The sequence below is a fragment of the Nycticebus coucang genome, chromosome 5, assembly GCF_027406575.1.
Source record: "Nycticebus coucang isolate mNycCou1 chromosome 5, mNycCou1.pri, whole genome shotgun sequence".
NCBI classification, from domain to species: domain Eukaryota; kingdom Metazoa; phylum Chordata; class Mammalia; order Primates; family Lorisidae; genus Nycticebus; species Nycticebus coucang.
The window spans coordinates 115,214,926-115,228,299 of NC_069784.1; the positions used below are offsets into that span (position 1 = coordinate 115,214,926).

General features: G+C 46.4%; 1 protein-coding gene across 11 annotated transcripts in view; it reads right to left on the reverse strand.

Moving 5' to 3' along the window:
* Nucleotides 1-220: 220 nt before the first annotated feature.
* The window catches only part of NHSL1 (NHS like 1), a 260,231-nt gene continuing 247,077 nt past the window's right edge, over nucleotides 221-13,374 (reverse strand). For all 11 annotated transcript variants that reach the window (XM_053590637.1, XM_053590639.1, XM_053590641.1 and 8 more), the window contains 3 exons: nucleotides 7,894-11,127; nucleotides 7,220-7,352; nucleotides 221-3,244 (listed from right to left, as the gene is read on the reverse strand). In XM_053590637.1, the coding sequence (XP_053446612.1) occupies nucleotides 2,509-3,244; nucleotides 7,220-7,352; nucleotides 7,894-11,127 (4,103 nt within the window). In that variant the 3' untranslated portion in view covers nucleotides 221-2,508. The remainder of the gene's footprint in view (nucleotides 3,245-7,219; nucleotides 7,353-7,893; nucleotides 11,128-13,374) is intronic.

The window sequence follows — 13,374 nt, forward strand, 5'->3', positions numbered from 1 at the left end:
ACCAGTGTCTGTGACATTCTCTCTCCTCTCGTTTGGGTCCCCACCTCCCACAGGGACCTTCTGGTTTCACTGCTGTTGTTCAGTTAGAACCAAGCAAAGCACTCAATAATTCTGTACAAGATGACCTATCTCATTTTCAAAAAACAAACAAAAAAACCCCCAAAACCACAGAAAACCCCCACATGAACAAAAAGAAATGTTTCAAATATTTACTTTAAAATTGTTTTATTCAAAGCAAATTTAAAACCTAATAGATATTTTTCTTTAAAAATGGTAATTTTTAAATAGTTTTATAATTAGTTTCAATGTTGCTTATCTTACCTTCAAATAAATGATTTTTATATTAAGTTAAAGATTTCTGATGTCCATGTCCATTCTAATATTTTTTAGGTAGCTACAAGATTTCATAATCAAAAGCCAACATGAAAAAAAAAAAAGAATACCACTTTTCCAAAATTTAGAAGAAACAATCCTTGTGCCAATGTAGTAGAAAACTGCTCCAAATGTCAGCTCTTGATTCCCTGCTGTATGAAAAGAAGTGCTTTGTTTTCTTCAAAGAAGGGAAGGAGTCTTAACTCTTTACATATGTTTCTGCCTCAAAGACATGTCTAAAATTGTGTCTGAAGTTTTATTTTATAAGCCTCGTGATGAGATGACCTGTGCAGAGCAACTGTTAGGGGATATTTTCATGCTGAGAAAATGGCTATTTGGTGGCTGCAATGGACTTAAACCAAGAACCCCAACATTGTCTCCTTGGCCCTTCTAAAGAAGAAAAGACTCTGGCTAACATGGGCAGCACCTTTGGCTCAGTGAGTAGGGCGCTGGCCCCTTATACCCAGGGTGGTGGGTTCAAACCCGGCCCTAGCCAAACTCAAGAAAAAAAAAATAGCCCGGTGTTGTGGCAGGCACCTGTAGTCCCAGCTAGTTGGGAGGCCAAGGCAAGAGAATCACTTAAGTCCAACAGCTGGAGGTTGCTGTGAGCTGTTACTCCATCGCACATCGCACTCTACCGAGGGCGACAAACTGAGACTCTGTCTCAAAAAAAAAAAAGGAGTAGGAAGGAGGGAGAGTGTGGGCCGCAAGAGCATTACATTAAAATAAAGACTTTACATACTTTTCTCCTGTGTCTAAAAGTGTTGAAATTCTAATTGGAGATTAGAAGGTAATTAGCAACTCTATTTAAAAACAAATATAAAAATGCACAAACCAAATGATGCAAAAACCCCCACAAAACTCTTTTTAATCTAACACCTCATTTCCCCTGGGGCTCAATAATAGCCAAGCCTGACCAATGTGTATCAGTTTGTTTGACTAACAAGAGCTGTTCAGTATTTTCTTTAAAGTCAGATAATGGATAATAGATTTTGCTAAAAACTTTCTAAATTAGGACAATACTGTAGGCAAGGAAAGATAAGAGCCATAACTTTGTCTTTGGTGTAACCAAAAGGATATCCAAAAGTTAGCAAATGTTGACATTTCAAGTGGTAGGAAATGGCCAAATGGAAGTTTAAACTCTGGTTTAAAAACACCCAAAAACTGTTGTAAAAGGAAAAGCTCCACCCACAGTCCTGTAGTGCAAGTTTTCAAATTTAATTCTGCAAAATAACTTTATTTACTGGGCAGGAACCAATTCCAGCAGTGTGTCACTCACCCCTCTCCCCTTGCCTCTCGCTCCCTGTCGGTGTGTCCCCATGTCACTTCCCTTCTCACAGAAGGCTGCAGCTGCTACTCAAGGGGGGGCTGCATTTAAAAATTGCCCACACTTCTAAACATCGGGCTAAGAGTTGTGTGTACGAGGCTGCACAGCAGCGGGCACTGAGTTACAGCTTTGCCAGCTCCACGTTTGTTATGTTTACCAAAAAAGAAACAAAGCCTATTTCCCCCAGAGAAAAAGTACCTGAACCCATTAGCCCTGCCCCAGCTCCTCTGCGCTTCCCGGGACTCGCTCTCGCTCCCCTCCGGCACACACGTGCGTACATCCCCGCGTTCTGTGCATTAAGAACCAGCTAATCCACCGCCTCTTTCTTAGAAGCAACAGTGTCTTCTCCCTTCTCGTGGAACTCACACGTTTCCAGGAACAGAAAGCTCTGAAAGCGGTTACCACCTAGTCCAAAGACTCCCAGCTTACTCTACTCATCATAACTCTGGCTTACTTTCGCCTATGTCTGTACATGTTTGTGTGTGTGTATTTTTAAAAAACATGTTCAAAATGCACACACACACACACCCACACCCCTGACACACCCCCAGTATTTAGAAAAAAAAAAAAAATCTTCCCCAGGAAGCACTTTCAGAAGTTTAAGCTTCTACTTGCGTTTAAGCCACAGGGCAAGTGCCAAGTGAGTCCTAAATGGCCCTCCGCTCACACCGCAGGGCCGGCAGCGCTGGGCCCACGGCACCGACCCTGGGGGGGGGGGTCCCGAGAAGCCAGGCAGGGGCACCCAGCAGGCTCTCTCTACGGAGGCATTGCTCATCTCCCATCCCCCAGAGAGTCACGTTCTCGTGTCCCTAGCTCTCCTCTCTCAGGGAACCTCCACACTGTTCTGGCTGCTCCCTGTCCCCTACACTGGCTGTCCCGTTGGCAGGGCCAGGAGCCGGTGGCCGCAGGGAGGTGGCAGGCTCTTTGCCGCAAAGCGCACTGCCCTCGTCCATCTCATCCCCTGCCCGCCCGTCCAGCGAGCATCCCTGCGCGGTGCCCGGAGCCCCGCGCGCCCTGCTGTCCGTAGACTCGGAGGCTTCCCCTTCGCCCTCCGAGATGACCGTCATGGGGCTGCTCTGGATACGGTTCCGCACGCTGTACCTGCTGCTGGCCGCGGAGGGCGGCGTTCGACTGCGGCCGTACCTGGGGCCGGAGAACGACAGACTCCGCGGCATGGAGCCCTCGTTCCTGGCCCACTCCTCCTGGGCCCTTCTGCTCTTGCTTGGGGAGCAGCTTGACGGGCTCTCGGGAGTGTCTGCTGAAGGCTCCGACCTTGACCTCTGGAAGCGCGGGTCTGTATTCTTGAGCATCTCCGCTGCCGACATGCGGGCGCTGGCGTCAGAACGACTCCCCTTTTTGAGCAGCAGAGCTTTGAAGTTGTCGCTGCTGGTGCTGCTCTTGCGGACACTTCTCTGAATGGATCCCATCTGCTTTGGAGAGGCCAGGCTCGGGGCAGCGCCCGTGGGTGTCACTGGCGGGGAGGGAGAATGGTTTCGGGAAGGATCATCGTCTGAATCTTTCCGGCCAAGGACTTTCCTTTTAGATCTGAGATGTAATAACATTAAGATAAAGATTAATTCCCATTAGGCCATGACTATCCTACATCTCCTAACTCATCCTTGGGTACTTAATATTTGCTGTGAAGGACTTATGTGTGTTTTCTTGACAATCACGATCATAAAAGGCACAAGTTAAAAAAAATTATTTAAACTATGAAAAATATAAAATACCCACTCCAAAAAGAACTGTTCATTGACCACATAAAACCACAACTCATGGAGGATAATCACTAACTATGGCCTCCCTTCTTTTTTCTCTCCATTCTCACTGGATTATTTTGAAAGAAATCTTAGACATCATATTACCTTACTTCAGACAGGGCCATTTCTAAAGTTTCCAATAATTGCCAGTCTTTATGTAACTTTCTCAGGTGGTGATCCAGGGTGAATTTCACATGCTCACCATCATTCCTTTCTACTCTTCCCTTTCATGTTTGGTGCTAGTCCTTGAACAGGCCTGATCAACAAGCCAAGGTCCAGCATATCCCCTATGCTAAGACGTGCCCCCACCAGGTCCCAGAACAGCCCTATAACTTTATATTCTCAGTCACTCTAGAGGTTGACCTAAAACCAGTCTTCCTCATAGGACCATATGTCAACCTCCAGAAGTCCAGTTTCCCAGAAAACAAGAGTGAACCTTCTGGTCTAGATCCTGATTCATGATCAACAGAACTTCTCACTGACCAAGAAACCACGTGGGATGGGAGTGGGGAGGGGAAGAAGAGGGGCTGATCAAAGTAAGTAAATGTCTCCTGCAGGTACTTCTTGTCTTCAGTCGGGACCTCCCTGGTCAATGTGTTTTCTCCTGCTAATGATGCTGAGGTAGCACAGCCGATGAGCCAAGTGGCCCCCTGCCGGTCTCTTCGTGACAACTCGATGTGTGTGTGCACCTCTTAGCTAAGTGCAGATGTTGCTTCAAGAAAGTTCAACACAGTTAATGAACTAAAGATATGGTGTATCTCCTTTCCTACTACAAAATTCTAGAGTATGCAGCAGAGAAAGTATGGTATCTGGATGTGCAGATGAGGAGTTGAAACCAAGTGATACCCACATCTAGCGTGTATCCTGGGACAAGCTGCCCGTCCCTGCTGCACCTCAGTTTCCACGTTTTATTATCTGAAATGAGGGTGTGATAATATAATAACCTCACAGGCGTGTGGAGACTAAATGAGCTAAAGAACCTCTGGAGCTACAATTAAAGTGTCATTGTTCTGTTGCCTTGGGCAAGTTAAAATTTCCAATTGTGTTTCCTATCTGAAAAGGGGGCATAACAGTGTTTGGACCATAGTTTGTCAACAAAGATGAATGTAATAGGCATAAAGTATCAGGCACTCAGGAGGTGCTTAAAGGGAACTTCGAATGTCACATAGGAAAGAGAATTCTTCCTGCTTGTAGGCAGGGCAGGCTTTGGTTCTTACATGGCCTAGAGAGCAAGGCAGAGGGGAGGATGGGCCCATGTGTTTGCCCTGGGCTTAGTGCTCCCAGAGTCATCGCCTTGATTCTGTCCAAAAATAAGCCACCAAAGAAGAGGGCAGAAATTGGTAAGCACACACTACCAAAGGGTGGCCAGAGCTACTACTGGGGTAACAGCCCCTTTGGGACAGCAGAACGTGGCCTATGATACTTTGGTTCCATGGTCCTGCCCCAGTGGTCAGTAAGAACAGTATCCTAACAAGTATAAGTTAATGACTGACTGAAAAATCATACAAATTAATAGCCTCTCCAAAGTGTACAGCTACAAAAGACTTTAGAAAATGGAAAAGTCAGCCCACTTTGGGTTTCAGAGATGGTAACGGAAGTCTGAAGAGTGAAGTCACACAACTTGTTAGTATGACAATTAGGACTTGATAAAGTATCTTTCCACATACAGCACATGGCCTCACCACTTACAATGGTCACTCCCCAAAAGCAGCTCATCTCACAGGTATTGGCTTGTGGTGTGATTTTTTGGTTTCGTTTTTTTTTTTTTTTTTTTTGTAGAGACAGAGTCTCACTGTACCGCCCTCCGGTAGAGAGCCGTGGTGTCACACGGCTCACAGCAACCTCTAACTCTTGGGCTTACGCAATTCTCTTGCCTCAGCCTCCCGAGCAGCTGGGACTACAGGCGCCCGCCACAACGCCCGGCTATTTTTTTTTTTTGTTGCAGTTTGGCCGGGGCTGGGTTTGAACCCGCCACCCTCGGCATATGGGGCCGGCGCCCTACTCACTGAGCCACAGGCGCCGCCCGGTTTCGTTTTTAAATAGTGAGAGTGTGCTGAGATCCACAAAATGAGCCACAGCTAAACTCAATTAAAGCTGGGGCCTTTAATTGTAGATTTAGAATTAAGATGGGATTTTATAAAAGCATTGTTGTTTCTGAAGAGCAGCTGCCCCCTAAAATGAGAATTAAATCTAAACATAGGAATCCTTTGCATATGTATATATGCACACACACACATACACATATACACACACACACATATGTATACATGTATTTTTAAAGATGGCTATAAAAAGTATTTAAACAGTTAACACTGGCTTAAGAACTAATTACTTCAATAAATATAAAAACTTCGCACCTCAACTGGTGCTCTACATTTTCCATCTGGCTTTAAATCTGAAGTGAATTAATTTGCATTATAAAATTTGAAAGCTGTGTTTCAACTTAGATATTCTTTATTTTAAATTATGAGCTAAAAGACATACAAATAAAGCCTTAAAAAACAGACATTAGATAGACCTTTACTATGTCTGCTCATATATTCTTCACACTACAACAGAAATTGGCATATGTCCTTGCTTTCCCTTTGCAATCCACTCCTACGACCTAACTGGCCTTATTTCTCTCATGCGTACACAGAATAATACAAACTGACCAATTTCTATAGGTGTAGTAAGAAAAAAAACGCACATTTTTCAGTCCCTTAAGAAGGCTGCCAAAACAAGATAGAAAGCAGACCTTTGGCACCCTTTTAGGAAAGGGATGTAGTAATTTGGTCTCACAACAGTTGGGTTTTCTCACTGAACCAAGTATTTAGTACACAGAGCAACCAGGCAACAGTCTCCTCTAGGGATTGCTATTATAAATACGTATATGCCTGTATATTTAGCAACCCAATGCATTCCTTATTAAAGCAAATACTTTGAGTCTTGGAAAGATCTGCTGACAGTTAAATTCCAATTGGTTTTATTTAACTCAGAAAATATTAATTGAGTGCTTATTATGTGTCTAGCATGGTTCAAGTTAGAAACATCTGTGTAAACTTCTAGACATGCCACTAAAGTTGGTTTCAGAGGATGCATATTTTTTCGTTTCCCTGTTTTGAGAAATAATTGGATAACTAGCTACCTTTTTATTTCTAATGACACCAAAGAGATCAGTCAATGCTAACGGGGGCAGTCTTTTTCTGATGCCAGTAGATGGCACTAATGGTATATAGTAACCAGCAAATTTAATTCCTTTTGCTCTTGCCTAAAAAGAGACGTAGGCTTTTATGGAAACATTAAGCAGCCAAAGAAATTGTACTATAAAATCCTGAATTTTTTTGAAAAATAAAGAATAAAAATAAATACAAAAATCTAAAACAGCCTTAGGAAGAAAGTACCATACAAGCTAGTCTGTTGTGCATCCTAAGTGCACAGAACACAGCCTTCCTCACCCATGCTCTGGACCACTGGCTGCTTTAATCCAACTCTTCTTAATACCGCCTTATGACTGACACATGGCATTCTTTGCCAGCAAGGGCAATGCCTAGCACATTTAAGTTCCCAAGATTATGAAAATCAGTAGGACAAAGTAAAATAGAAATTAGAGTCAGAGGAAATAAAACTCTAGAAACCCACTTAAAAAAATCAATAATAAAGTTAATGAGACATGATTGGGAGACAGAAGAAACCTTAAGGAAGAAAACAAAATTGAGGAGCCCTGGGGAGAGAAGGAATTATAAAGTAAATTAAAGTAAGAGAAAGGCTTTTTAGATACCTGTGAATAGCTGCAAAAAGGTCTTCTGTGGTCCTGGGTCTACTGGGGGTCATCACCTCATCACTCCCTTCTTCCCTGGGGAAGTCACAGGCCTCGGAGGAGGAAGCGGCTGTGTCGGTCTGCGGCACCCCGGCTGTAGAGAAATAAGCGAGGGGGCACACGAGCCGTGCAGTGACGAGGATGTCAGTGCTCAGCCACGCTTCCACACACGCCGCTTCCCTGCCATTCCTGACAATGCGAGGACCACAGGGAGATACCGTGGGGGCTGTAGTTTGATAGTTTACAAAGATATGGGGAATGCAGCCAGCTGCAGAGCCAGAGCTCATTCTTTTGTTAAAGTATAGAACTCCCACTGAAGCGCTCTTCAGTTTTGTTGCAGTATTTCTTTGCAGCTCTTCAGAAGGGAGATTATTCACTGCTATTTAATAGCCAGCCTGCTGCAGATCATCCCCACCCCCCTTTTTCTGCCATTCCTTTAGGTCTAGATTTTTTTTAATTCACAAAATGCAAAGTTGGTCACTTACCCTGTTCAGTGGCACAGGAAGCCCACATACTGCTTGGCTTTAACGTGAATCTAACAGGATCTACCTGGGCTCCACGTGGGAGCACTAGGCAGCCCCACTTGGCTCAGCTGCAGATACTCAGGGGTCACAGGACAGAGAAGCCAGACTCACCCTCTCCATCCTGTCTAGACAGGCAGCTCTCCACGTCACCTCCACCATCCTCTCTGTTCTCGGCTGGCTCTTCCTGCTGGGGGCCAGGTGAGGCATCAGGCTGTACCATGGGGACATTGGCTTCCACTGTGCCTGGGGACACAGATTCTGGAGCTCCTTCCTCAAGAACCAAGCTGCCAGGGTACGTCGCATGAGAGCCAGCTCGGGCTGCAGGACTCTCTCTTGCCTCATTGCTGTGGGCAGGGCCCTCCTCTCCCCTCGTAGGGCTGGGCACAGCTCGGAGGGTTTCGCTCACGTTCTCTGCAGGCTCCGCTGTGAAATCTCTCTGTGGAGGTGGCACCACCAGGAACAGTTTGGGCTTCTTAGAAATGGGCGGTGGCTTCCTGCTGGGTGAAGAGTTGGGGAGCTGGGCGGTTCTGGGGCCGGTCTGAGCCTCTGCGTCCCTGGCACTCCACGGGCCGCTGCCGTGCTCGGCTGCACTGCCATGGTCACCCTGACTCAAGCTCTTGGCAGGCGACCGGAGCGAGCTTGTCAGGGAGGCAAGCTGGCTTTCATTCTCCATTTCATGTGTGCTATTTCGGGATTTCAGGAAGGCAGATGGCTTTAAGTGGTACTGTGGAGCAACCAAAGTTCGTTTTTCCTGAGCTGTTGGTTCAGATGACAGAGCCGGCCCAGTGCCGGAGTTCCTCCTCACTGGCCTCAGCTGCACCATCTGCAGTGCTTCTGTGGTTATGAGGGGCATGGGGGGTCTGCTGCTCTCCTCCCTAGTGGAAGGCGGCCTGAAGGCCTCCCGGGAGGAGTCTGGCTGGCTGGAGTTAGGGCAAGAATGCCTGGGGTCTCTCATGAATTTGGGGTCCAGAGGAGGGGCAGGTGGGGGCTCCGAGGAGGGTAGGAAAGGTGAAGGCAATGGTAAGGGCACAGAAGAATCTGGAAAAAGGGGGCTCAGTGAAGCGGGGGCAGGAGGAAGGCACCCATCAGGAGGGGAGCAGAAGGGAGTGAGAGCTTCAGGTGGCGGAGGGGGGAAAACAGGAGAGGGGGGCAATGCACAGCCCTCAGGACAGTCGGCCAAAGGCGAGGGAGGCGGGGGGAGGGGGCCCGGGAGCGGAGTGGGGGGCACCAGGGGACAGGCTGAGGCTGCATCCAGTTTCTTCATCGTGCCGCCTCCTTCTGTAGAAGTGTTGGAGGACAGAGAAGTCGACGATGAGGAAACGGACACTGAGGATATCAGAGAGGACTTCCTCTCTGGCACCTTGGGCTTGGGCTTACCCTTCCCATTTGCTGGTGACATGGATTTTAAAAACACAGGCACAGGAGTGAGAGCTGTGGGTGTATTTGACTGGCTGGAATACCCACTAGATGGAGAAGTGACTCTGTGTGACTTCTCTGGCGATGTGATCTTTGGTTTGACCGAACCGCTGGGTACCTGCGGTGGGACGGCCCTGGGCCCTTCCTGGACCGGGCGGACGAGGCCGTTTCCAGCGGGCGTCCCGCTGCCAGCAAAGTAGCCCCCTCCTGGGGTGCCCGGGTCTTCCTGCAGGCCTGTGTAGTCAATGTAGTAACCCCACGGGTCCGTGTACTCCGACTTGACGCTGCTGGTATCGCTCTGTGATGGAGTGACCCCACACAGGGAGTAGACGTTGGGGGCGGTGGTGGAAGTTAGGCTGCTGCTGGCGCTGACTGTGCTCTGACTCCGTGACCGGGGCAGCCAGGGCTCCTCCAGGTCACTGCAGGGGCTTTGAGAGGGCGAGCTGCCACCCTTGCCCGGGAGGCTCAGGTGCAGCGAGTGCTGGAGCGAGGCGATGAGGTGCTCATTGAGCACCTGCCCATTGGATTGGCTGCTTTTTTTGGGAACCCTGCGGAGGGAGTCTGTCCGGGAGGGTGGCAGGGGAGGCTTCTTTGCTTTCTTCAGAGAGATGTTTCTCGAAAGGGACTTATCATTGCAATTTGACCTGTCCCCTTGGTTTTTCTGAGCTCTCCCATCAAACACATTGACCACGCTGTGCCGAGGGTTCCTGAAGCCATCGCTGCTATTGCACAAATTCCCAGATGCACGTCCGGAGTTGGAGTGCACAGACGTGCAGCAGTCGTCATGGTCCTCAGAGTACAGCGACCCTGCATCCTCTTTGTTGAATGTTTGGTCCAAACTGCAGCTGCTCATGTTACTTGCTGGCGTGGAGTACCCAGGAGTTGCCACAGGTGGCTTCAGTGGGGATGCCTGCCCATTACTTGAGGCTTGGTATTCCCAGGGCTCTGAGCTACCCTGTCCTCCGCCCCCTGAATGACTAGACTCGCTATTGCCATCCACATCCTGAGGGTGGGCTGGGAAGCGCACATTGCTTCTGCAATTATAGGGCACAACTTGGGACCCATTCTCCTGATTTGCATTTAGAGAGACTGAGGAATCACAGAGAGACAACAGTGTGGGTGCACCAGGGGAATGGGTGTCTAAGGCTTGTGAAAGAACGGCTGGGTGACGCTCACTCCAGTGACGGCGGGGAGACTGAGGGTCATCTTTCACAGTGTGCCTGGAGATGAGGTGGTCTCTGGATTTTATCTTCATGTATGAGGATGAGCTGGTGATTTTACTGTCCAGCAACCCTGTATTCTGAACAGGGTGAATAACAATGACCTCCGAAGAGGAAGAAAGTGTAGCATTTGGGATGATGCTGGTGGAATAAGTCGCATGAGGAGAAACCACACATGCTGGGCTTGTTACATTTTCACTTTCAAAGTGCCTCAGCTCCTGGGATTTGGGCCTCAAAAGTGCTCCTGTCCTTGAGGCATCCCCTAAATATCCTAAGTGTTCATCTACTTGTGGATTACTCCTCTGGTAGGGGAAAGTGTCACCCACGTCTCTTGCAGGGCCCAGGGCACTCAGCCTCGGCTCGAGGGACTGAATGTTTGCCCTTGCTCCTGAACGTGGCAGACTGTGGAAACCAGCGTCGCTGTGGAGGCGGGAAGGGAACACAATACCCGCAGAATCACTTAGCACAGACATGTTGCCGGAGGAGCCAGAGAGGTGGCTCATTTGGGCAGCAATGCCTTGCCCCCTCTGCGCCCTGATTCTTCTCATGGACGGTGGCACGACTTTCACATCCTCAGTCTGACAGCTGGAGTCCCTGGTTTCTGAGCGCTGCCCAGCAGGCTGGTAGCTATCAAGCCTTCCTAATGTAGGGTAGTGGTCTGGGGAAAACACTGACTGACCACCAACATCATCTTGACCAGTGCCAGAGGCTGGAGATAAAGCAGAAAGGGGCTTGTTACCCGAAATGAAAACCCGAAGTTCATCACCTGTACCCTAGCCTCCCCTGACTGTTGTAATTTAGAAAAAACAAAAGAAAAACAAAACTTTTCTATTGGATTTAGTTTCTTTTCTCCTATAGGTAACCTAAGTGCATTAAAATAGTTACTGACAGCTTTAAAATAAAAATCCTTATTATGAATTTCATGTACTTCTCTTAATTTGTACTTCAGATCCCTCTGTAGCTTGAGTGCTGCCTATAGAATTCTCAGGTAACCCCATAGAGATCAAGGTCACTGAGTGCTCTGTGAAGTATTTACTCTTCAAATAAGCACCTTTTGGTAAAGTCTTCAAAGTAGGCTTTTCCCTACTAGTAACTGCACAGAAAGAGTGTCTATGGGGCAATGATACATCTTTCCCACGACAGATGAATGCAGTAACTGAACAGCACAATCACAGAGAGACCAGGTCTGAAGGGTACTGGTATGAAACAGTGTTGATTATATTAATTCTTTATGTCACAAGGAAATCCTAAGAAAAAGAAAACCGATTTACAGATCCATTTGTGTTCCAAACATTTAATTATCCATCGTAAGCCATTATCATCTGTCTGTTGGTGACATTCAAAACTCAACAGCAATCTGTTGTGTTCTCATGAGGGAAAACCAGCAGGAACTGATCCAGTGAATGTTTCTTTAAATCAGGGTAATTCATTAGTCTTTACAGCCTAACAGAGAATAGTATGTTAAAGAAAGAAACACAAAGAACAGCAGAGAAGGTAGTAGCTGAGGGAAAATCTTACTTGTAGATAAACAGGTTTCAGACTACCCAGGAAGAAAAGAGCTTAAAAGAAAAAAAGTCACAAAGCCAAGAACCCAAGGGTACTGAGAAAAAAAAAAAAAAAATCAGTCAATCCTTAGGACAACTCAAATCTTTCAAAACAGTAGTAAAACCACAGTCCTCACTGTGTTCTTTTCATCCAACGAGGACCTGAAAGTACCCCAGGCCTGGGCTTTGCTGAGCAGCACTAGTCCAGCACAGCCATCTGCAGCAGTCGACACCTGGTTGTGACACTGATATAATGGGATCCTGACTTCCCTCCACCCACATGTAATTTAACCATTGCACAGTTTGGCTATATAAAGGCTTTTGTTTGTCTGGATTGCCAAGGGTATTACTAAAATGGCAGCAATGTGCAAGGAGGGCTTCCTGGCAGAAAGCCCTCTCCTTGACAGTGACGATGGAGAGTTGTTTTTATACTTGGGTCTGTAGCAAAGAAGATCTATGTCCTGTCTCACCCTCTGCTGAATATGTACTCATTGAATGCAGACAGACACAGGCGGCTGTCTTTTAGAAAGAGGGGAAATAAGCCAAAAGGCAGAAACAGAAGAAAAATCGTTTGAGAAAAGAAAAAAAGGTTTTAAGGTGCCATTTAAAGGACAGGAGGTTGACTTGTATTGGTGTTTCAGTTTATACAAGTTCCATTCCAAACATTCAAAGTACTTCATTCTGTTCAGCAATGGGTTGTAACATCTTTTTCTTGCAAAACTGTAATAGCATTTGCATAGGATTAACGGTAGATATTTAACTGTCTTTAAATGCCATAAACAAAATCCTAATGCTTTGGGGTAATAATTTTGAATATAAAGCCATTCTAGGCTTCAGAAATAGAAATGTAGCCAATTCTTCACCATCTACAGCTGAATATAACATTCTTATTAAAATAACAATTATTTCCTATGGATTTTAAATACATATGAGAAACTAATGTCTACTTTATCATAAGACCCAGCAAAATTCTTTTCCCCAAACAGACTCTTCAATATTCTCACAGTATAAAAAACTTTGTAATACTGTAAGTTGCAGATGAAAGCTACACAGGGATACATCATTTTATTGCATTTCACTTTATTGTATTTTGCAGATAATTGTTTTTTGTGGGCTTTTGTTGTTTCTTAAGAAATTGAAGGTTTGTGGCAACCCTGTGTGGAGTAAGTCTGTTGGTGCCAATTTTCCAGCAGCATGTGCTGGCTTCATGTTTCTATGTCACATTTTGTTAATTCTTGTGACATTTTAAACTTTTTCATTGTATCTATTATGAGGTTTGTGATCAGTATTTTTTTTTCTTTTTTTTACTAACACAGGGTCTCATTCTGTTGCCCTGACTAGAGCGCAGTGGTATCTTTATAGCTCACTGCAACCTCTGACTCCCAGCTTACCACCATCCTCCTGCCTCAGCC